Below are 23,339 nucleotides of genomic sequence, written 5' to 3' on the forward strand. Positions count from 1 at the left end.
TGACATTGGAGACGACAAACAACTAAACCACTATAAACATAACATCTTACAAGTTATTGTTGGATATGGCCATTTATAAACTATTGCAAAACCTGAACAAAATACTTGAAGTCATGGATCTGAAAAAGCTCTCCAAAACAATAAGTAAAAATACACAGCTGTCTGCAAAACCTTTTAACCCTTGAACATCTACTTCCTTTTCAGTCCTGATTCAGCTTCAAACACCCCAACAAGCTCCATGATGTACATCTTCAACCTGCGCTAGTCCAAAAACTGCACTATACCTGCCCACTATTGCAGATCCCCAACCTAAGGGCACATGTGGCATGTAAGACAGCAGCCGAGAATGTATACATCCTCTCTTTATATTGATTTAGGTTTGTGACAGTGTAAGCATTGGCAAAAAGATAATCAGTGACTGGCACTCGAGCATTTAAGACACCTTAAAATTTACACACAGATTTATCTTCCGGTATTGCATTTGATTTGTCAGAGTTGAAGCAACATCATATGTGCCTCATGTCACTCCAGCCCTGGATAATAATCAAAAGCCGCACCAGGGAAATTCCTCAAAGAGTGTCGTTCTCAAATTGGGAGTCACATGTGGTGCTCGGCAAATGTGAGCAGGCATTCGTAATCTATTGCGGCAAAATTAGTGTACTCAGGACAAATTGCACAATAAATAGTAGGTTCCAATTTCTCTCTTGTTACCCTTGTGAAAATAAGAAATTTGGGGCTAAACCAACATTTTTGTGGACAAAAAACCCATAATATTCCATCTTCACTGCCCATGTTATAAAATTCTGCATATTACATGAGAGTTCAAAATTACACCCAAATAAATTTTAAGGGGTGTAGTTTACAAGATGAGTTCACTTGCGGGGGGTGTCCCAATGTTTTTGGCACCTGAGGGTCTCTCCAAATGAGACATGACATCCACAATCTGTTACAGCAAAGACTGCAATTCAAAAGCTCCTTCTCTCCCAAGCCCTGCCATGTACCTAAACAGTAGTTTTCAACTACATGTGGAGTATCAGCATACTCAGAAAAAATGGAACCCTTAATCTAGTGGGCAATTTCATTCTTGTGAGAATGTGAAATTTGAGGATAAAGTACCATTTGCCTGAAAAAACCATCATATTCCATTTTCATGGGCCATTATAATAAAATTCTATGAAGCACTTGAAAGTTCAAAGGACATTATACCCATCTATGAATTCCTAGAGGGTTGTTCCAGTTTGCACTCATTTTTTGTGAAGTTCCTGAGGGGTTAAACTTTCTGACTGCAGGTATGAATATTTGAAATACTTTGAGGGGAGCAATTTTTAAAATCGGGTCTTGCTTGCGGGTTTTAGGACACCTCCCTCCCCCTGTCAGTCAAGTGAAGTGGTCCCTAAAATACATGGTTTGTTTGTAACTTTCATTGAAAGAAAAAAAATTAAAAATTGCTTCACAAACCTTTAACCGTTTTAAGATTCTAACAAAAGATTAAAAAAAAAAGATTAAAAAACGATGCTGATGTAAAGTAGACGTGGGAAATTTCTAACCCTAACTTGACAATGTGTCAAATGTTTTCTATTGGTGAAAGGTCTGGACTGCAGGCGGCCAGTTTATCACATGAACTCTTCTACTGCGTAGTCATGCTGTTGTGAAGGACACAGTATATGGTTTAACATGGTCTTGTTTAAATATACAAGGCGGAGCATATGTGGTTCGAAAACCTCTATTAATGCTCAGTATTGAAAGTGCCTTTCGAGATGTGTAAGCAGTGTATATCATAGACACTAAGGATATCTCATGCTTTTAAGCTGTGCACAGATAAGCTGGATGGTCCGCACGGATAACAAGCTGGATGGTCCTTCCCTTTAGTCAGAAGGACATGGCATCCTTTTCATAAAGAATTTCATATTTTGAGTAATCTAAACACAAAACAGTTTCCATTTTGGCTCAGTCCATTTTAAATTAACTTTGACATAGGGAAGACGACAGTTTCTGGATTGTGTTGATATGTTTTTTCTCTGCATGACAGAGCTTTAACTTGCATTTGTGAATTGCACAGTGAACTGTGTTCACACACATGATTTCTAGATATATGCCTGATCCCATGATGCGATTTGCACGACCAAATCATGCTTGTACCTAATGCAAAGCCACCTGAGGGCCCATAGATCATTCATGATCATCCAATATTGGCAGTTGGACTTTCTCCAGAAAATCTGAATCTTCTGATATTATGTACTATAGATGGTGGAACACTTTAAGTCTTATGCCACGTTCACACATTCAGTATTTGGTCAGTATGTGACATTAGTATTTACAAGCCAAAATCAGGAGAGGCACAATCAGAGGAAAAGTATAATAGAAACACGTTACCACTTCTGTATTACTCACCCACTCCTGGTTTTGTCTTACAAATACTGAGGTAAAATACTGACCAAACACGTGGTCTTATATTGAGGAACATTTTTTCTGAAATTGTTCCACAACTTTTAGAAGCATTTGTTCACAGATTAGTGAACCTCTGACTATCTTTGCTTCTGAGAGACTCTGTGTCTCTAACATATACACAGTCATGTTGCTTTGTTAAAAATGTACCCTCCGGCTGTTATCATTAATACCACTTACTTTTCCAACCTTGTGTTACCCTAGTCACAATTCTCAGATGTGTTGCTGACATCAATTTCTAAATCCGCTAATTTTTTCGCATGCAATACAAAAATATCCAGCTCTCACCTTCTGGTCTGTTTTGTATAAAATATGGCTATATGAGTTTCCCAAATCATTGCATTCTTGCTTTCTTTACATTTTACACAGCATACCAACTTTTAGGGAATCAGGATTATATACAGTCATGGCTGAAAGTGTTGGGACCCTTGAAATTTTTCCAGAAAATAAAATATTTCTCCCAGAACAAACCATTAACCATTTGAATTGTACACTGTAAATGACTTATCACTTTCTATGGGTCCCTCACAATCCTAAAATTGACGGTAATACAAAGTTAGTGTCACGTGTTTCCCCTGCACAGCAGCACTCTCGGCCACCCCCATTCACTTGAATAACCTGAGTTGGGATTTCCTGGATACCAGGATGACTGGGAGCTGTGGTGCATGAGGAAAAAAAAAAAAAAAAAAGTGAAATTAACACTTAGTCTTTATTCTTAGGACCCTTTAATACTTTAAAGTGTTCATCCCATATACAACAAAAAAATATAAATATGTCAGACCAGATGATCATTAATAGCTAACAACTCTAGAATTAAATCTACCAGAACAAACTGATAATTAGGCAATAGATGAAAAAAATCTATTCACTATGCTCACTCAGGCTTACCCTTGTTGATTCAAAGGAAGGGCTCAGCTGACCACTTGTGCCCCATGATGAAGTGCCAGACCGTTCATCAATACCTAGAAGAAGGAAAAAAATATTTAAAAAGACAGAAGTATACTATTTACCAAGTGATTGGACTGTGTAATGAAAGGTTTAGGCTTTGTTCACATGACAATATATCTTTTCCATGTAGAACATGTGCATTGATGTTTCAAACAGAAGCTTAGAAGAACCACTGATTTATATTGGGGCTGTCTGGTTTCCATTTGTTGTTTATTTTTAGAATGGGAGAAAGCAGGCAGGACTTTTTTCTTCCCTTCTAAAAACTATACACCAAACAGAAACCAGACAGGCACCATCTGAATCATTGAGCCCCATGCTTCCATTTAAAACAGGAATGCACAGGACTGTAATTCCATTTATCTGTCCCAAATGGAAGAGACAAATGAAAAGATAAAAGGAGACATAAGAACAGAGCTGCAAGGATATATCTACACAAACTGGTCATTGCTGTGATCTTTATATATTGCAAAATATTACCTAAATCTCTAAAATAAGAAAATATACACTAATACACATATTTCCACCTAAAATCTGAATTTAATCCCTTGGGGTGCAACATGTAGTTAATCACAACATTTAGCAGTTCTCGCTGCATCAGTGTTGCTTCCACGGCTTTGAAAATAAAACTTATTTGTCTTTTACTCATGCTGATAAATTTTAGTGCATTAAAAAAAAATAAAAACAAATCTGATTCAATGTTATCAGGTTTTGGCACCAAAAACACAGCAAAACCCAATGCCTGCGTTTTTTTGCTTAGTGTTTGCAGCATTCTTTGCGCTACCCATTGCTTTCAATGGGTGAAAAACGCGGAAACAAGTGACATGCTGCACTTTGCAAGAACCAAGCTCTTATGACAAAACAGTCAGGGTAAAAAATAGTGTGCATGAGATTTCTGAAACCTCATTGACTTTTCAGGTACTGTGAAAAGCAGCTGAAATTTGCATAAGAAACAATGGGGGAAAAAAAACGCAAAAACACAAAGTGTTAACACAGCCTAAAAGTTCAGTTTGCAGATTCCATAGGAGTGGTGTCTTAGCTGTGCAATCTAACAGTTTTCTAGCAATCTATTTCAGTGTGCAACTTTAAGGATTTAGGCTTCAAACAGATTTTCGTTGTTCACATAACTGTAAAAGTATAATAGAAACACGTCAGCACTTCTACATTTATCACCCACTCCTGGTTTTGGCTTGAAAATACTGATGTAAACTACTGACCAAATACTGAATGTGTGAATGTGGCCTCATTGATTTACACTGAGATCTTAACCTTCTCAATAAATGAATAAACCAAAACTAAGTCCAAAATTAATAAGACTTAAAATAATTTTTATTAAGTTATACAAAAATAGATAAAAAGAGAACCGGACAAATGGACATAATGTAATACCATAATATGTTATATCATAATAAAAGGAGATAATTTCATATTGAATACATGGGCCATAGGTAAATCAGTGATTATATAAATACAACAGACCATATAAAGTGCATATAATAGACATAATGTCTGAAATAAAGTGCATCAAAAGTCTAACTAGATAATAAATACCCGTATAAAATGGCTCAGTGTGCCTCCAACGTACGTTTTGCCTACCGTGGCTTTCTCAAGGAGAAATATGGTATTACATTATGTCCATTTGTCCGGTTCTCTTTTTATCTATTTTTGATAACTTAATAAAAATTATTTTAAGTCTTATTAATTTGGACTTAGATTTGGTTTATTCATTTATTGAGACGGTTATTATTATGGTTAATGAATATCCGTGTATGCTATATGAGTATTAAGTGAGGTTTTTTCTCACTGAATTGTTGGTCTTTTTACACTGAGATCTGTTACATCTGACCTCCAGTCAGTAGAAGCTGTGGGCACAAGATGTTTGAGCAGGACCAGAGAGACGTGAGGAAGAGCAGAAGTTGGCAGCTGTTAAAGTAAATTACCAGTGGCAGGAAACTTACATTAGCGGTACCACTCCAGCGGTGTAATGAAAAAAGAAAAAAAAGACAAAGAAAATATGCTGTACTGGTGCTTTAAATCGTCAAAATTTGGGTTTAAATCCAGTTAGTCAGTCAACTGATGGGGAAAACAAACAGTTAACATGACTCTGGACCATCAGGCAGGTGAGTAATCTACGACTGCTCAACAGAAGTCTGTGAATCTCCTTACCTCAGGCTCTCCCAGATCTCATTTTACGTTGGTCTGGTGTAGCATGATGATAATCTTAATAATCATAATCTATACTTTTATATAGCACTAACATATTCCGCAGCCTTTTACAATTTGAACACATTATCATCACTGTCCCCGATGGGGCTCACAATCTAAATTCCCCATCATGATGTCTTTGGAGTGTAGGAGGAAACCCACACAAACACGGGGAGAATATACAAACTCCTTGCTGTCCTTGGTGGGATTTGAACCCAGGACTCCAGCGCTGCCAAGGCTACAGTGCTAACCACTGAGCCACCGTGCTGCCCATGAACATTGCAGAGCAACACATACAGGACATCGCACTATCACGGCTAATCAAAAGAGGGTCTGGGAATGCCAGAAGATAAAGAGATTTACAGGCCTCCCGTCCAGCAGCCACAGATTACTGACCTGGCCGATGTTCTAGAGTCCTACAAATCGATTCTCCCAACTCCACTGACAACAGATGTGGAAATACCTTACACAATAAGCAGAGAATAAAAGTGCTAAACATTACTCAAATTAGAATATACTAGCTTGACCCATGCAAACTTTCTGCACATTTGTAAAAGAATGGACGGTTTCTCAACAAGCATATCAGAGATATTGGATTACAATGTAATTCAAAATGAGAATGCCTCTTGTGCAGGAAAACATAAAATATATATATACCTAAATTGAGTTTTAAACAAAGACACATTCTGAAGGCAACATAAACAAGAAAGGACAATATACAGTGTGTGCTCACCAGCTGGTTTAGGCTGATCAAATAAATGAATCTCCCCAAACAAATCTAATTTCACCACTATATTAGTGCTGAAAGTAGGAATTTCCATCCTATCCTCAGCTTTTCTTTATATAATATATTTTAAGGATAATTCTATTGCTTTCTGATTAGGACAAGAACAGAATAGCTTATGTTTGAGCAAGGCACTATACATGTCTGAAGTTGTGACACAGTTATAGCTGTATAATACATGCAGGACTCTATCAAAACAGTCTACATTAAAATGTACATTTCTAACAATTCCTGGTCTAAATTGCACACGAGTAGGGTGTCAGGGGCACAAAGAATATTTTTTTTCCTGCTTTAATACAAGTCATTACATTTACTACATATTAAAGGGTAACTCACAATTCTTCAGGAGTGCACCGCTCCTCTGACCACGGTCTTTCTGGAGGCGGTGTGCTACTGAATGATTGACAGCTTGGACCAGAAGCATTACTGGCCCACACTGTGGGCTCTACAATGCTGTAAACACAGCCAAATTTGAAGCACAGAGTATATAGAAGCCAGAATAGCCCTGTTCATGGTAAGTATTAGATTATATTTATAGTATGTAGAACACAACACACTGTTCAATATCTCCCTGTCTATTTTGAGGCCCTGTGAAAGACAAATCGACGCAATAATACTACATTATGCTGCTCTCAAATGGGACCGCAAAAAACTGGAACAAATCCCCTTTAAGCAGTATTCAAAAGCACTTGTTTACTTAAAATTCTTTAATGAAATACTGCTATTCGGGAACACAATATACACTATATGCTTTCTAAGAACACATTTGACAATACTCACGCTGTCTTGACAATTCCTCTGGGATTGCATTCACATGCACTAACACTCCATCTAGTAAACACTAACTAATCCCTTGGTAACAGGACAAGCTAAGACATAAACAAGCTGCATACAAAATACCAGATACCCGCTCACAAATAACAGTAAATCAAGGTATCTCTATATATAAAAATGAATGTGTGCGTGTATGAATATTATATATATATATATATATATATATATATATATATATATATATATATATATATATATAATCACCTGCCAATCACGAAGAATCTTTCATTTCACCAGAGCTGATCAAGAGAAGCTGAGCTGTGATTGGTTGCTATGAGCAACAGTTTTCCTTGCAACCAATTACTAAGCATCTCTCATTTCACCAGAGCTGATTAAAAGAAGCTGCTTGGTTGCTACGAGCAAGTTTTCCCACTTGACAACACATCGGCAGGCGGGAGAAATCTTGCATCCCTGGGAACATAAGCTCCCAGCCATTGTCTGCCTCCCCATAAAGGAGCAGAGAGCACATGACAGAAATAAATCCTCACTCCAGTGCCTATATACCCATCACACATCCTCTGTCCCATAGGCACATCTTCCCTCTTAAAGGAATCATTAGTATGGAAGTCAGAGCAAATCCATCCAGAGCTTTGGTTTTGACCCCATGCCTCTCTTAAAGGGCAATTGCCTTCAAATGCTCTGGTACTGACCCCAGGCTCTCAAAGGGATCCCCGGTATGGAAGTTAGGACCGTTCCACTCAGCGCTCTGGTTCTGACCCCAGGCTGACGGGATGATGTGGGATATTAAGGGTAGTAGTCCGGTGGCTCTGGCTGACGGAATGATGTGGGATATTAGGGGGAGTAGGCCGGTGGCTCTGGCTGAAGGGATGATGTGGGATATTAGGGGGAGTAGGCCGGTGGCTCTGGCTGAAGGGATGATGTGGGATATTAGGGGGAGTAGGCCGGTGGCTCTGGCTGAAGGGATGATGTGGGATAGTAGTTGTAGTCTGGTGGCTCTGGCTGACAGGATGATGTGGGATATTAGGGGTAGTAGTCTGGCGGCTGTGACGGGATGATGTGGGATATTAGTAGTAGTTGTCCGGTGGCTCTGGCTAACAGGATGATGTGGGATATTAGGGCTAGTAGTCTGGTGGCTCTGGCTGACAGGATTATGTGGGATATTAGGGGTAGTAGTCTGGCGGCTGTGACGGGATGATGTGGGATATTAGTAGTAGTTGTCCGGTGGCTCTGGCTAACAGGATGATGTGGGATATTAGGGCTAGTAGTCTGGTGGCTCTGGCTGACAGGATTATGTGGGATATTAGGGGTAGTAGTCTGGCGGCTGTGACGGGATGATGTGGGATATTAGTAGTAGTTGACCGGTGGCTATGGCTGACGAGATGATGTGGGATATTAAGGGTAGTAGTCCGGTGGCCTTGACGGGATGATGTGACATATTAGTAGTCCAGTAGCTCTGGCTGACGGGATGATGTGGGATATTATAGTGAATGTGGCTATGCGGAGTGGGCGGGGCTATACACTATTATATATATATTTTTTTATATATATATATATATATATATATATATATATATATATATATATATATATATATAAAATCATAATTTGTTATAACTAACCGTAGTTAGTTACTATGCCCGGGCAGTGCCGGGCTCTTCAGCTAGTTGTTCATAAAAAAAAAAAAAAAAAGAAATAGCATCTACAAAACAAAAACTAAAGTTGCCATACACTATAGATAATTATCAGTCAATGCACATGAACGCTTGGATAGCCTGTACTAAGGGACACAGACTGTGGTAACAGGGACACAGACAGCTCTGGTGGAGGTTTATCTCCCATAGCACAAAATATTACACATGTTAAATTTCAACCCTTCTTTCACAAGGACATCTGCTATCAGGGGGGAGTCAAGATATCACCATCCACATTAGATGTTTAACCAACCCCGCCACAATTGGTGAATGAGAATGATCTACCATTGCTACCATTAAGCAACGAATTCTACAACCAAGTTGCCGGTCACTTGACCGAATGGCACACATGGTCATGTGCCGAATAGATTCTTAGCATCTCAATGAACATTGAGCACTCGCTTGTGCTGGAAATGCAGGGAAATCCTGACTGTATGTGCATTGCATTGCACGATTCAACAATCTGAAGTCAACATAGAGACAGAGAATTTTCTAGAAATCAGAAAAACCCTTTAATGGCATTGTAAGGGACAACGGAGATGTCCCTCCGCTCTTGGGGTGTGCCCCCACCCTTGGGATTCAACAGGATCGTTGTTTTTCTTTAACTAAACTCCAGGAACAAGCCCTTTGAAGCTCAGGTCCCCACCAATTATCACAGGGGTGTGAACTCTCCTGCAGGCACAGCCAAACTGAATTCCTTTGTCTAACTCAAGCACCACAGGTCACAGCAAGGCTCTGAGATACTGAATCTAGAAAATGACCTATAATAACAGAATGCAATATCTCTGAGCATAGCCGAGCACATTTTTGGAACAGTCATTCCTTCACCCACACGCCCGTGCCCAGCAGTCACCTGTAGACCCCTGTGTTATGGAGTTATGGAGCACAGCTACCAGGAATTACATAGGGTAGGCATATTTGGTCTCCCTGCACAGATAAAATCCAGCAGAATCCAGTGGCACCGCTGCCGTTCCATTGAGAGCTTTGGGTGGAAGGTTATGAGTCTCCACGGTTCTGGACAGAAAATCACACTCTCAGATATGGGAAGAGAGAGGCTGCACAAGCCCATGGGTGGGCACAGAGTGTGGGAGGGAGCAGCATAGGAGATAAGAGGCAGCTCCTCATTTTGAGTTTAGTTTTCTAATGGCAGGAGGACCCGTTAGCTGACGCAGCCAGGAAAGCATGTAACTAAGATTTGGACCTGTGATTTGGACGGGCGGCCCGAGATCCCGCCCCGCAGTGTGAATAAATCAGAGGAGACTGCAGGGCGGGATCTCGGGCTGAGCTTCCACGCAGGCGCGATAAGGAAGACATCATGTGATGTCAGTGGACGGGCAGAGCTAAATGCGCATGCCCAAGAAAAAAAAAAAAAATACCAGCGCAGGCGCCAGGAAAATAAATGAACGCTGCGGGGGCGGCGCCAAGAGGAAATGACTGATGGATGTGAGGCGTCTGTGTTCGAGGGGAAAGACCTGCCCCCCGGACAAACTTCAAGTATGACTAACAAATTTTAAAAACGCTTCTTTCTGCGGTGAAAGGGAAGCCAAATAAGAGTCACCTTGACAGAATGCAGCATTAGTACTGCACATGGTGGCTCTTTTAGTTAAAAACGCCTGGAGGGGGTGACAGGTTCCCTTTAACAGCTGTTTGCTACAACTACTGATTGTCTTCCAGCTTGGTGCACTGTCACGAGCCACACATCACGGACCTGCGAGCCACATGTGGCTCCCGAGCTACAGGTTGGGGACCCCTGTTCTACAGGATGCCAGCTTAGGGGACCACAACCCTGGCTGGAAAAAATACAGATCTGTTCCATTAACCAACGCAAATCCATGGATATGTTTGGAGTAGTCAGGATTTGGACTCACCGGTCGCCGGGCTCCATGGAGATGTTTGGAGAAGCCAGGTTGTGACCCTTCGGTAAAATGGTCTTGTACCTCAATGGACTGTCATCTTCCTAAGCTTTTAGTTATCCCCTCTCTCTGCGTACGAGCCACAGGTGGGGTAGTCGGCCCTGGATGCTCTGAAGTCACAGCTGCTCTCATCCCGGCGAGTCAGCGGAAGAGTGAGACTCTAATGTGCACCATCTTGGGTATTTTGATGGGACCGTTCCATGTGTCATTTGCCTATTTTGTGGTTTCGGCTAGCGTTCAAGGCATCAGCTGACCCCCCCCATGTCTCCACAAGGATCATGAGGGGATGCATTATACAGTATAGAGGGCCATGGGGGGTGCATTATATAGTCCGGAGGGTGCATTATATAGTACAGAGGACCATCGGGGGGGAGTAGTGCATTATATTGTACAGAGGACCAATGGGGTGCATTATACTGTACGGAGGACCAAGGGGATGCATTATATTGTACGGAGGACCATGGGTGAGCGCACTATACTGTATGGAGGACTATGAGGAAAGCATTGTATTATATGGAGGTTTATGGGGCGCATTACACTATATGCAGCACTATGGGATGCATTATACTATATGGAGGATTAGGGGGAGCACATTATACTATAAGGAGGATTATGGGGGCGCATTATACTAAGTGGAAGGTTATGTGGAACCATTTTATTTGTTGGTCTATGTGGGTGGCCACTATACTGTATGTAAGCAATTATACAGTGTGAAGGTTTGTGTAGGGTTTATTATACGGTTTGGGGGCCATTATACTATTTGGCGGGCTAGTGCGAACCATCATACAGTGTGGGGCTATTATACTGCATTTAGGCCTATTATACTGCATGGATGGCTGTGTGGCGGTCACAGTTGGGGGATCATACTGTGTTGGGGTCACCATACTTTGCCTTGGGAGTTGAGGTGGGGTACAGTATGGTCATTAGACTGTGCATGTAGAGGCTAATATGGAAGACTTAACCAGAGGGGTATCAAACTGGGTATCAAACTGTTTGTGGGGCACTTTTGTTGGTATCATACTTTATGGGGGCAGTGAAAGAGGAATCTAGGACTTCAGCAGGAGGAAAAATTACTACGTAAACGCTGTGCTGGAAAGTTGTGAGACAAGCTTTTCTGTGACTTCGACAATTATTTCTTTTTTTTTGGGGGGGGGGGCAATTAGAACTTTTGCTATGGGGCCCTATGATTTCTATGTACACTCCTGCCTCTTGACGTTTAGAAAATAAAATGTGAATATAATCTCATACTGTAAAATACACATCCACACATTATCATGTGTTGTTTGGGATCCCTTAGTATGAAGTTTAAAGAGCATATTGTGTTAATAAGCAGAGTAATCCCATTGAGTCTACATGAAAATGACACAGACTTCTAACAATCACTACTTGCACCACAGATCACTGATGCCAGCAACTTGCAAGAGTATTTGCTATGCATCGCACATGTCAGGGTAAACGAAAGGTTACCATAATGGTTCTCACATGAGTTATTTTACTGGGTAATATACAAACCCCTGGATGTGTGTTAGAAACTGCTTTGTCTTGTTCTCCAACTGAAGCTGCATGATTACTAAGAGCAGTGTGAGAAATTCACATGGGACTGATGTGAGTAAATGAGTGCAGGGGTGACTGCTTTCTAGCCTAATTCTGACACTCTTAGGTGACAGTTCTACGTGACAACAGGATAACACGACATAGTTCTTTGCTACCATTAAAGTCTACACAAAGTATAACGCATCTTCATTCCCAAAATTTTATTAAAAAGTGTACATTGTCACACAGGTTATATACAGTGTCTTGCAAAAGTTACTTACACAGCAGTGATTATACCTGAAATACAATTTACATTAATCTAGTGGTATATATCTGCTGGAAAAGATGAATGGCAGACCATTCGGTGAAGACAAAAAAGTAGTCCTGGATCAGTCATCAAAAAAATACAAAGGGTAATCTCAATAAATATATTACCTTTATTTGTGCAAGGGTAAAATAACACCGCTAGCAAGAAGTGACCACTCCAAACTACCTTGGAAAAAATACACGTATAATAAAATATGCCCAAACATGGCAATAAGAAATTAAAATAAATTATCAAGAGTTTCCCTGTCAATATAAATCCACAATAGCCAGCAGAAAAATGGAGTCCTAATAACCAGGTGTCAGGGACAAGAAAAATTAAAACAGTAAATCAATAAGTGGAAAATAGTGTGTATAGAAAATACATACAACAGGTATATAAAATGAGTATGTATACAAAAAAAAATGACTAATAAAGTGAATAGTGCAATTCAATATAAAGTGCTAAGTGAAAAAAAACGCTCTATTGATCCGGTATCAGATACCATGTATCCAAACAATATTGAAATAATTGGAGAGAAACCAGTGACAAATACGTGCTGCAAAAACTAATAAAAGCTAGGATATTCTATGTCCCATACCGCAATAACAATGCTTACAAGAGGGATATTAAACAGACAAGGGCACCACTTAAAGAAAAATATCAACGTTACCAGATTAAGACAATGGTGTGGCACGTCCTTGACGCGCGTTTCGGAAGTGCTCCTTCGTCAGGGTTGTCTGACGAAAGAGCACTTCTGAAATATGCGTCGGGCGCGTGACGCACCATTGTCTTTTGGCCCTGATAATAAGGTTATATGTGGTATATTCCTACTATGGAGTTTGTACTCTAACCAGGATAGTGCAATGATACAGTCATATGTTAAAATTTGGGCACCCCTATTAATGTTAACCTTTTTTCTTTATAACAATTTTGGTTTTTGCAACAGCTATTTCAGTTTCATATATCTAATAACTGATGGACTCAGTTATATTTCTGGATTCAAATGAGGTTTATTGTACTAGCAGAAAATGTGCAATCTGCATTTAAACAAAATTTGACCGGTGCAAAAGTATGGGCACCCTTATTTTCTTGATTTGAACACTCCTAACTACTTTTTACTGACTTCCTGAAGCACTAAATTGGTTTTGTAACCTCATTGAGCTTTGAACTTCATAGCCAGGTGTATCAAATCATGAGAAAAGGTATTTAAGGTGGCCACTTGCAAGTAGTTCTCCTATTTGATTCTCCTATGAAGAGTAGCATCATGGGCTCCTCAAAACAACTCTCAAATGATCTGAAAACAAAGATTATTCAACATAGCTTTTCAGGGGAAGGATACAAAAAGTTGTCTCAGAGATTTAACCTGTCAGTTTCCACTGTGAGGAACATAGTAAGGAAACGGAAGAACACAGGTACAGTTCTTGTTAAGCCCAGAAGTGGCAGGCCAAGAAAAATATCAGAAAGGCAGAGAAGAAGAATGGTGAGAACAGTCAAGGACAATCCACAGACCACCTCCAAAGACCTGCAGCATCATCTTGCTGCAGATGGTGTCACTGTGCATCGGTCAACAATACAGCGCACTTTGCACAAAGAGAAGCTGTATGGGAGAGTGATGCGAAAGAAGCCGTTTCTGCAAGCACGCCACAAACCGAGTCGCCTGAGGTATGCAAAAGCACATTTGGACAAGCCAGTTACATTTTGGAAGAAGGTCCTGTGGACCGATGAAACAAAGATTGAGTTGTTTGGTCATACAAAAAGGTGTTATGCATGGAGGCTAAAAAACACAGCATTCCAAGAAAAACACTTGCTACCCACAGTAAAATTTGGTGGAGGTTCCATCATGCTTTGGGGCTGTGTGGCCAATGCCAGCACCGGGAATCTTGTTAAAGTTGAGGGTCGCATGGATTCAACTCAGTATCAGCTGATTCTTGACAATAATGTGCAAGAATCAGTGACGAAGTTGAAGTTACGCAGGGGATGGATATTTCAGCAAGACAATGATCCAAAGCACCGCTCCAAATCTACTCAGGCATTCATGCAGAGGAACAATTACAATGTTCTGGAATGGCCATCCCAGTCCCCAGACCTGAATATCATTGAACATCTGTGGGATGATTTGAAGCGGGCTGTCCATGCTCGGCGACCATCAAACTTAACTGAACTGGAATTGTTTTGTAAACAGGAATGGTCACAAATGCCTTCATCCAGGATCTCATTAATAGCTACAGGAAGCGACTAGAGGCTGTTATTTATGCAAAAGGAGGATCTACGAAATATTAATGTCACTTTTATGTTGAGGTGCCCATACTTTTGCACCGGTCAAATTTTGTTAAAATGCAGATTGCACATTTTCAATAAACCTCATTTGAATCCAGAAATATAACGGAGTCAATCAATTATTAGATATATGAAACTGAAATAGCTGTTGCAAAAACCAAAATTGTTATAAAGAAAAAAGGTTAACATTAATAGGGGTGCCCAAACTTTAACATATGACTGTACATAGCACCTTTACTTTATATGAAGGCTTTTAATATATTTCCACTTTTATGGCAATTATATAGAGTATTTGATGCTTAGCGTGATATTAACTGGGAGCATTAATATATACAGCACCTTACTCTGCACTCATTGTATACAGCACTTTATCTTGCACTGAGAGCACTTTTTTTTTTTTTTCAGTTTTTCTGCTGTAAATAAACAGAGTATTTGTTGCTTTGTTTAATACCAACTAGGAGTTCTATTGCACATAACACTTTACCTTGCACGGATTTCACTTTAGCAGTGCAATATTATTTTCTTGATCAATCCACTTATTTAAATACATAAGAATGTGGTATTTTGTAGTGTGTTATTTGTGAGTTTTGCACTTTGCACCTCATATATAGTGTTTTATTTATGTCACAATTTGTATATACTATATGCACTTTTTCTGTGTATCAGTTCTATTGACTACTTATCACTGATTTTGTCACACTCCTCTGCTTGGGACTCTTTAGTTTTGATAAATATTTTGGCTGTGGATCATATACTATCTGGATATATAGGAAATATGTATATTTAATCCTGGTTATTCATGGGTCTATTCTAATATGCTTGGACATTGGTATAGTTTTATTATTTTATTCTGGTGCGGTTACTGGTGCATGCAGTGTAAATTTACACCCATTTATTAATAAAGGTATTTTAACCTAACAACTATTTCTGTTGTCCTATTTTACTCTATATACCCCTTTCTTTTGATCACTGATCCAGTACTTTTCCTTTTTATCTTACATGGTTTAGGGCCCCATCACACATAGCGACTCACCAGCGATCCCGACAATGATATGAACTTGTCAGGATCGCTGGTGAGCTGCCAAACAGGCAGCTTCACCAGCGATCAGCACCAGCGACGAAGAGCGCTCGCGTCGCTGTGTGCCTTAGATACCAGCACGCTGGTGCATGGAGCTGGTAAACCAAGGTAAACATCGGGTTTCTAAACGCCGCACGGCGCTTAGAAACCCGCTGTTTACCTTGGATACGAGCTTGGAGCTCGCTGATCGTTGCTCTCCCGCCTGCCACCTGCAGCGATGCGTGCTGGCCCGCAGGAGACCATCGATCCAAAAAAAGTCCAGGGCATTCCAGCACGATCAGCGATACCCGGCAGGGGGGCGGTCGCTGATACCCGTCACACACAGCGATCTCGCTGGTGAGATCACTGCTGCGTCACAAAACTTGTGACTCAGCAGCGATCTCGCTAGCGAGATCGCTGTGTGTGACGGGGGCTTTACTGCGCGGTGGATTCCAGGAAAATGGCTGCCGGGGCATGTGCAGATGGAGATCTCGGCACCAAGATCTCAGGAGATGAGATCTATTTGGAAGAAGGAAAGTGCCGAAACGCACATAGGGGACCTGGCAAAACGTGTTTCATAGGTAAATAATGCCCCTTTGATATTTACTGATGCTCTCCAGTGACGCACCTTATTTTTTCAGTAGCACATTGAGCTTCTAACAGTGTCATTCTTCTTTTATTTGCACGTCAGCACTTTTGTTTTGGCTCACACAGCCCATGTTTCAGTTTTTTGTTTTTTTTTTTACATTGCACCTACATATTTTTATTACATGGGTTTATATATTTATACTGTGACCTTTTATCACTTTATATATTAAATGACATATGTTATATTATTAAGGTGCCATTATGTTACTTAGAGCTATTTTATAAAAACTACCTTTCCGGGCACTGTTGCAATATTAACCCTTTATGAACCTACCAGGGGTATAGTGAACTTTTATTATAATTTTTATTATGCTTGTTACGTGCTCCATTACTTTTTTTACAATCATCATCATCAATAAAATTTTGATTTTATTTACACATTTTTTTATTGGCCTTTATTGCACTTTCTTTATGATCCCTCTTAAAAGGGTTGTTCAGGACCGAACTACTAAAGACCAATCAATATATGATCAGTGAGGATGTTGTGCAGTAGGGGGCAAAACAGTTCAATGGAAGACAACAGCTGCCGCCAGAGTGAATTTCATCTGATTGGTGGGGGTGCTAGGTGTCAGATCCTACAGTTCTCATATCAATGACCCATCAACAGCTCAGTTAGATTTTTGTTTTAACAGTACATATTCTACTGTTATTTTATCAGTTGTCTTCATTCACATATCTCACCTAAAAATGATAAAGGTCCACATGTACCAAGAGTGGAATCACTTTTACATAAAAGCTCAGTTTAAGAAGTTATCCAGGAGTATATTAGTCTTTTTGTCTCACAGTAAAAAAATATAACAGGCAGATAGTTGCTAACTACCTGTTTTATCTGGTGCCAGCTCAGAGCGGTCATTGGCAGCTCCTGACGGCGACTGAGCTGCTCCAAGTCAACAGAGCAGCTCCTTCTCTTCCGAGCAGTCATTGATGGTGCGTGAATGCTGACATGTTGATTGGACAGTTACGCAGTGGCGAGCCGGCTTTCGATCATGACAATGGCAGTCACGCCCCATCAAGAGAGCAGAGCAGAAAAGAAGTCACTGCTTTGTTGTTGTGACTCCAGCAGAAGACACAAAATCGCCAGAAGGAGCTCTGTGCCTGCTCTGTGCAGACAGATCTGCGCTGGGCAGAACAGGCAGGTAGTTAGCAACTAGCAACGCTTAGGACCATAGTAAAAAAAAAAATAAAAAAAATACAGTCCTGAATAAACCCTTTAATGACTTGTTTTATCACTTGGATATGTGGTCTCATAAAAGGAAAACAAATCAGCAATTTTTAGAGCTCTCATAAAAATTAAAGAAATTGTCCATTACTTGGACAACTCCTTCTCATACTCTCAAGCTAGGCCCCGATTAAATAATAAAGCCTATAACTCCCCTTCTATGTGGGTACAGTTCTGGCAGTGTCGGCAGTCGGTCTCCCCGGGGCTCCCATACGGTGGTTGTGATACATGATCCCGGTGCCCAATCAGAGCTGGCGCCACTATCTCCGCATTAGGACAAATTTAACAAAGTGGAAGTCAGGGCTGCAGCTGATCTCCGACTTCCTCTTCATGTTCAAGGACAACCCCTTTAGTGGTGAGAAATGCCACTGCTTCATCAAACCTCATTTATCAGGGTCTAGGAATTTTCACATATAAAAAAAAAAAAAGAAGAGAGGTCTGAGTTTCATCAGTGGTCAGTATACTAGTTTTCACCTTTACACCATCTGTTTCTTAAGGGATTTTCATTGATGAGAAAGTAAGTACGGTATATTGCAAACCACCCATACATCTAATGACATGCATGTGCTGTCCGTGAGTTTCAAGGACCAATAGATTTGTATGGGTAATTTTGACCCATGACTAATCAAAAACAGCCTTGTATCCATGATTCTTTTGCATGGACATGTAAACCGCTCCATAGGTTATAATGGGTATACATGCCATCTGTGAAAACTACCTCTTAGGTGAAAACCTGATGTCTGAATAAGGCCTTAGGACTCATACTCACTTGCGAGAGACTCGCACGAAAACCTTGCACTGCTGCAGGCACTGGGACCAGAGCGTGCGGCTACATGTATTTCTATGCAGCCGCACGCTCCGGTCCCAGTGCCGGCGGCAGTGCAAGGTTTTCATGCGAGAGACTCGCACGAGAATCGTGCGTGTCTCTCGCAAGTGAGTACGAGTCCTCACTGACAGAATACAACAGAGCCATGTTCCCAAGACTGTTGAAAATCCCTTGAAATTACCCCAGCCTTAAAACCTTAGGTGCAGACTTTTAATTACACTTTGCATAGTAACAGCAGGATATAATTAGGCTGGTTATCAATAACGGATCATAAAACATACCAAGTATGTAACCAGTTATTGTCTTGATTATTCTCACACAATGCCGTGCGGTAAATAGACTTGCACACCACAACTATCATCAATGAGCAAACAGAAGATAGATGAGAAGGCCTGACGCAAGAACTCTACGTGACAAATGTGCTCTGTTATTTCAAACATTGTATAGTGTGTACAGAAAAGGTTAAAAATAGAGATGCGACAAAGTGACCTCTGCCACAGAGTTTGGGTCAAATAGCAGTGTGTGGTGTTCATGCTCAAATGAGAAATACCATTGTTCCAAACATAATGCTCAATTATTTTTGCTTTGTCAAAGGGAGTGACACTTTGTATTTTTATTACAGAGCTTGCCAAAATTAGCTCATTTACATGCAACTCATGTCAATAAGGGACGTAACATCAGCATTTTGAAAGGCTTCAGCACTGCATTTGTTGTCTTAGCATCTGCAAGTGTTGGCAGAGATAGATCAGATCAAAACCATTCTATATAACTGTCATTTAGAGCAAACATACACCTCACAACATTTATATTATTCCAATGCATTCAAAGTTAAAAAATAAAGCCATGCTGCAAATTTTGCTTCCTACGTCTGGTATTCCCTGCATAGTCTGACTCTGTGGTCATATCCCCCCCCCAATCAATCTGTGCCCACTACAATGTAACAACTGTATGCTAGGAAGAAGTGGAGACAAATGGAAGAGTATGACTGCAGGATCAGACACTTGTAATATACTGCCATTTTCCTTAGCTGTGGTGTACAGTGACACTGGAGCATATAGCTAGCCGTTTCAGTCTTGGTGTCATTAAGGTCTTTTTTTGTACAAAAGGAAAAAAAAAATCCTCATAGTTAAAGGCATACTGTAAAAACCCTTAACCCATATAAGTGCTGCTTTGATTTTCATCAGTTACAGTACAATGTGTGAAATTGGCAACAGAGGCAAGATCAGCATGTTGATACAGTGGATTTCCAATATGACGTCTTCTATAGCGCCTGCATCTGGAACTACAGTGATCCCTAAGTGACAGCAGTGCTTTCCATGGATATACAGAAAGAGAACAACCAAATGTTTAGAAGCAAGAGGTCAAAACAAAAACTCTTTCCCTAAACTAGACAATTCCATTATAGGCAAAAACAATATAACAAAACTAAAGTCAAACAATCGGTATGAATATCTTTACTAGGACCTGTCATGTCCAAAACTGATATTTAACTGCAGATAGTGGAAATCTGCAGGTAAATAGCGTTTGTATCATGCCTGCCAGGCTTACTGGGCTGCGGCTACAGGGAGAAAGTGAAGCCATATTCGCCCTGCAGCCACTCACTTCCAGTCATCAATCATTGTGGTGCCAGGGTGTGTTAGGGTGTGTGCACACGCTGCGGATTCTGCTGCGGATTGATCCGCGCAGATTTTGCAAAATCCGCAGGTAAATCCGCAGGTCAAAAGACCTGCGATTTATCTGTGGATTAGCCTGCGTTTTTGCCCTGCGGTTTATCACCTCTACAATGGAGGAGATGGTAAACCGCAGCAGAATCTGCAGAAAGCATTGGCATGTCATTTCTTTCTGTGGATTAGAAACCGCAGAAAATCCATGTGGAAAAATCCGCACAGTCTGCACTGCGGTTTCCATTTCCCATAGGATATTATGGTACTGTAAACCACAGCAGAATCTGCAGCGTGTGCATACACCCTCACAGTGACTGGTCACTATAATGTGAGCTTGTTGCAACATTCCCCTGCACACTGATCCACAGCCAACTCTGCAGTGTCTGTACACAAAAAAGGCAGTCAATCAATTTGCAGGGATGGTGGATTACAGCTCACTCACAGTATAGTGAGCGGTGACTGTTCAAGGCCTTTGGAAACACCCCCACCCCCCCGATTACTCAAAGAGCGGAAGCTGGGAGAATATACCTTCATTTTCACCATAAATTTTCATCATGAAGACCTTCTAGTAAGCCTTCCATACATGATCTGCTATTTACCTGCAAATTAGTGATATCTGCAGGTATAGAACATTTATGTTATTGAAAGTGACATATTCCCTTTAAAATTGAAAAAAAATCATCCCAAAATGACTCATTTTAAATGTTATTTTTTATGTATTTTGTTGGAGAGTGGGGTAATTTTGTTTTCCTAATACAATTTAAGATTAAAAATAGAAATTTTGCTATTTTCACACTGACCACTGGGGGCTTTTTTTTTTTTTTTTATTAAAGACTGTTTCCAGAAACAGCACATTTTCATAGCCACAATGGTCTGATTCCAACCCCACCTCTTGTATTGAAGCATCTAATGATCATGTACAAAGATCACTGAGAAGGGAGGGGGGAGCAGGATCAGATGTGACATCAACTATTGGGATTGGTGGATCCTGTGTTATCAGATGTGTATGGAGGTGTGACCTGGATTTTAACCTGACTGCTGGTAAGAAGCCTGCTAAAACTTTTCATGAAAGTCCAGTATGATTTTAAAGAAGGTCTCTCGCTAACTTTTTTTATTATTAATTGAAGGTAACCCATTAGCAGTTTTGGTCGATATAAGATACGGCCATAACCTTTCAGGGCTGATATACAGCATTCTAAAATGCTGTATATAAGCCCCCAACCCGACCTGGAAGAACTAAAAAATAAGTTTTATTATACTCCCCTGCGGGGCGATCCGGTCCGATGGGTGTCGCTCTTCTTGGTCCGGCGCCTACCATCTTCTTACGATCACTGCCCTGCTGCTTGCTTCTTGTGGATGACGTGATCATACATCATCCACACAGGCTCCTCGGCATCGCACTCCTGCACAGGCGTACTCACCTGCCCTGTTGATGGCAGAGCAAAGTACTGCAGTGTGTGTCGCAAAAGTTCAAAGCGCTCACGTTACTGGTAGCACAAAGGCTCTGGAAAACCGAAATGGCTCATCACCCCCCAGAAGAAATACAGCAAATTTTCCGTTCCCAAATCCAAATGTACCCCCCTCCCTTCTGAGCTCCAGCGTGCCTAAACCACATTTAGAGCCCACATGTTTGGCATTTCTGTAGTGATGAGAGCCCACCTAAATTACAGGTGCGTGTCTCCAGGAGCATGAGCTGGGCATAATGTACTGGTCACAATGGCAGTTTGCAATTTTCACTCAGCAACATCCACTGCTGCCTGTTTCTCGAAAATACCCATCAAGTCAAAATCGTCACTACATCTGTAGATAAACTCCCAAAGGGTTATAATTTCCAAAATGGGGTCACTTGAGGGGGATTCTGCTTTTCTAGCACTTAGGGGCTCTTTATATGGAATCCGCAAACTATTCTAGGAAAATCTGCGCTCCAGGAAGCAAATGGTGTTCTGTCCCTTCCGAGTCTCTCCGTATGGTTAAGCAGGACTGTACAGGCACACATTTGGTATTACTACATTCAGTAGAAGTTGTGGGACAAATTTTGGTGCCATTTTTACCCATGTCCCAGTACGAAAATGTAAAACTTGGGGCTAACACACAATCTTGGTGGTAAAAATGTAAATTATTTTTTTTTATCTTCACTGCACAATGGTATAAAAGTCTGTGACAACTCTGGTGTCAATTTGATCACTAAACCTCTCAATGAATTCATCTAGGGGTGCAATTTGTAAAATAGAGTCACTTATAGGGGATTATGCTGTGTTGGCACCTCAGGGGCTCTGGCAATGTAACATGGCACTCTCAAACAAGTACAGCAAAATCTGCACTATAATATGGCGTTTCTTCCCTTCTGAGCTGTGCACTGTGCCTCAAAAGTAATTTTCGATGATTATATGGGGTATCGATGAACTCAGGAGAAGTTGAACAAATTTTGGGGTTCATGTTCTCTTATTACTCTTGTGAAAATACAAAATTTGGAGCAAAAAAAAAAATTTGAGGGAAAAATTTGATTTTTTTTTTTTTTTTTTTTTTTTAAATTTTCACGACTCAAATTTATAAACTTCTGTGAAGCACCTGTGGGTTGAAGGTGCTCAATACAAATCTAGATAAGTTCTCTATGGAGTTTAGTTTCCAAAACTGCATCACTTGCTGAGGGTTTCCACTGTTTAGGTACATTAGGGCCTCTCCAAAAGTGACATGTCATCCACTAATTATTACAGCAAATTTTTAAATCAAATAGCTCTGCCATGTGCCCAAACAATAGATTTCCCCAACGTATGAGGTATTGACATGCTCAGTAGAAATTAAACTACAAATTCTATGGTTTATTTTCTCCTGTTACCCTTGTGAAAGTAAAACAAAATAGGTCCAAAGGAAGATTTTTGTGAAAGAAAAGTAAACGTTTATTTTTTTCCTTCCACATTCCAAAAATTCCTGTGAAGCACCTGAGCGAATAAAACTTATTAAATGTCATTTTGAGCACCTTGAGGGGTGCAGTTTTTAAAACTGTGCACATATAATTTTTATATAGTAGCA

The 23,339-nt window shown here is 40.5% G+C and overlaps 1 protein-coding gene across 7 annotated transcripts in view; it reads right to left on the reverse strand.

The window, feature by feature from the left end:
* Positions 1-23,339, reverse strand: part of TCF12 (transcription factor 12) — a 308,625-nt gene that overhangs the window by 220,538 nt on the left and 64,748 nt on the right. For 6 of the 7 annotated variants that reach the window (XM_073586987.1, XM_073586986.1, XM_073586988.1 and 3 more), the window contains exon 4: positions 3,334-3,407. The exons of the other annotated variant lie outside the window; for it this stretch is intronic. In XM_073586987.1, coding sequence (XP_073443088.1) covers positions 3,334-3,407 — 74 coding nt within the window. The remainder of the gene's footprint in view (positions 1-3,333; positions 3,408-23,339) is intronic. 7 annotated transcript variants of the gene reach the window in all.

Source organism: Dendrobates tinctorius, unplaced genomic scaffold (assembly GCF_039654945.1).
Source record: "Dendrobates tinctorius isolate UK_male_01 unplaced genomic scaffold, ASM3965494v1 ptg000097l, whole genome shotgun sequence".
Classification (NCBI taxonomy): Eukaryota; Metazoa; Chordata; class Amphibia; order Anura; family Dendrobatidae; genus Dendrobates; species Dendrobates tinctorius.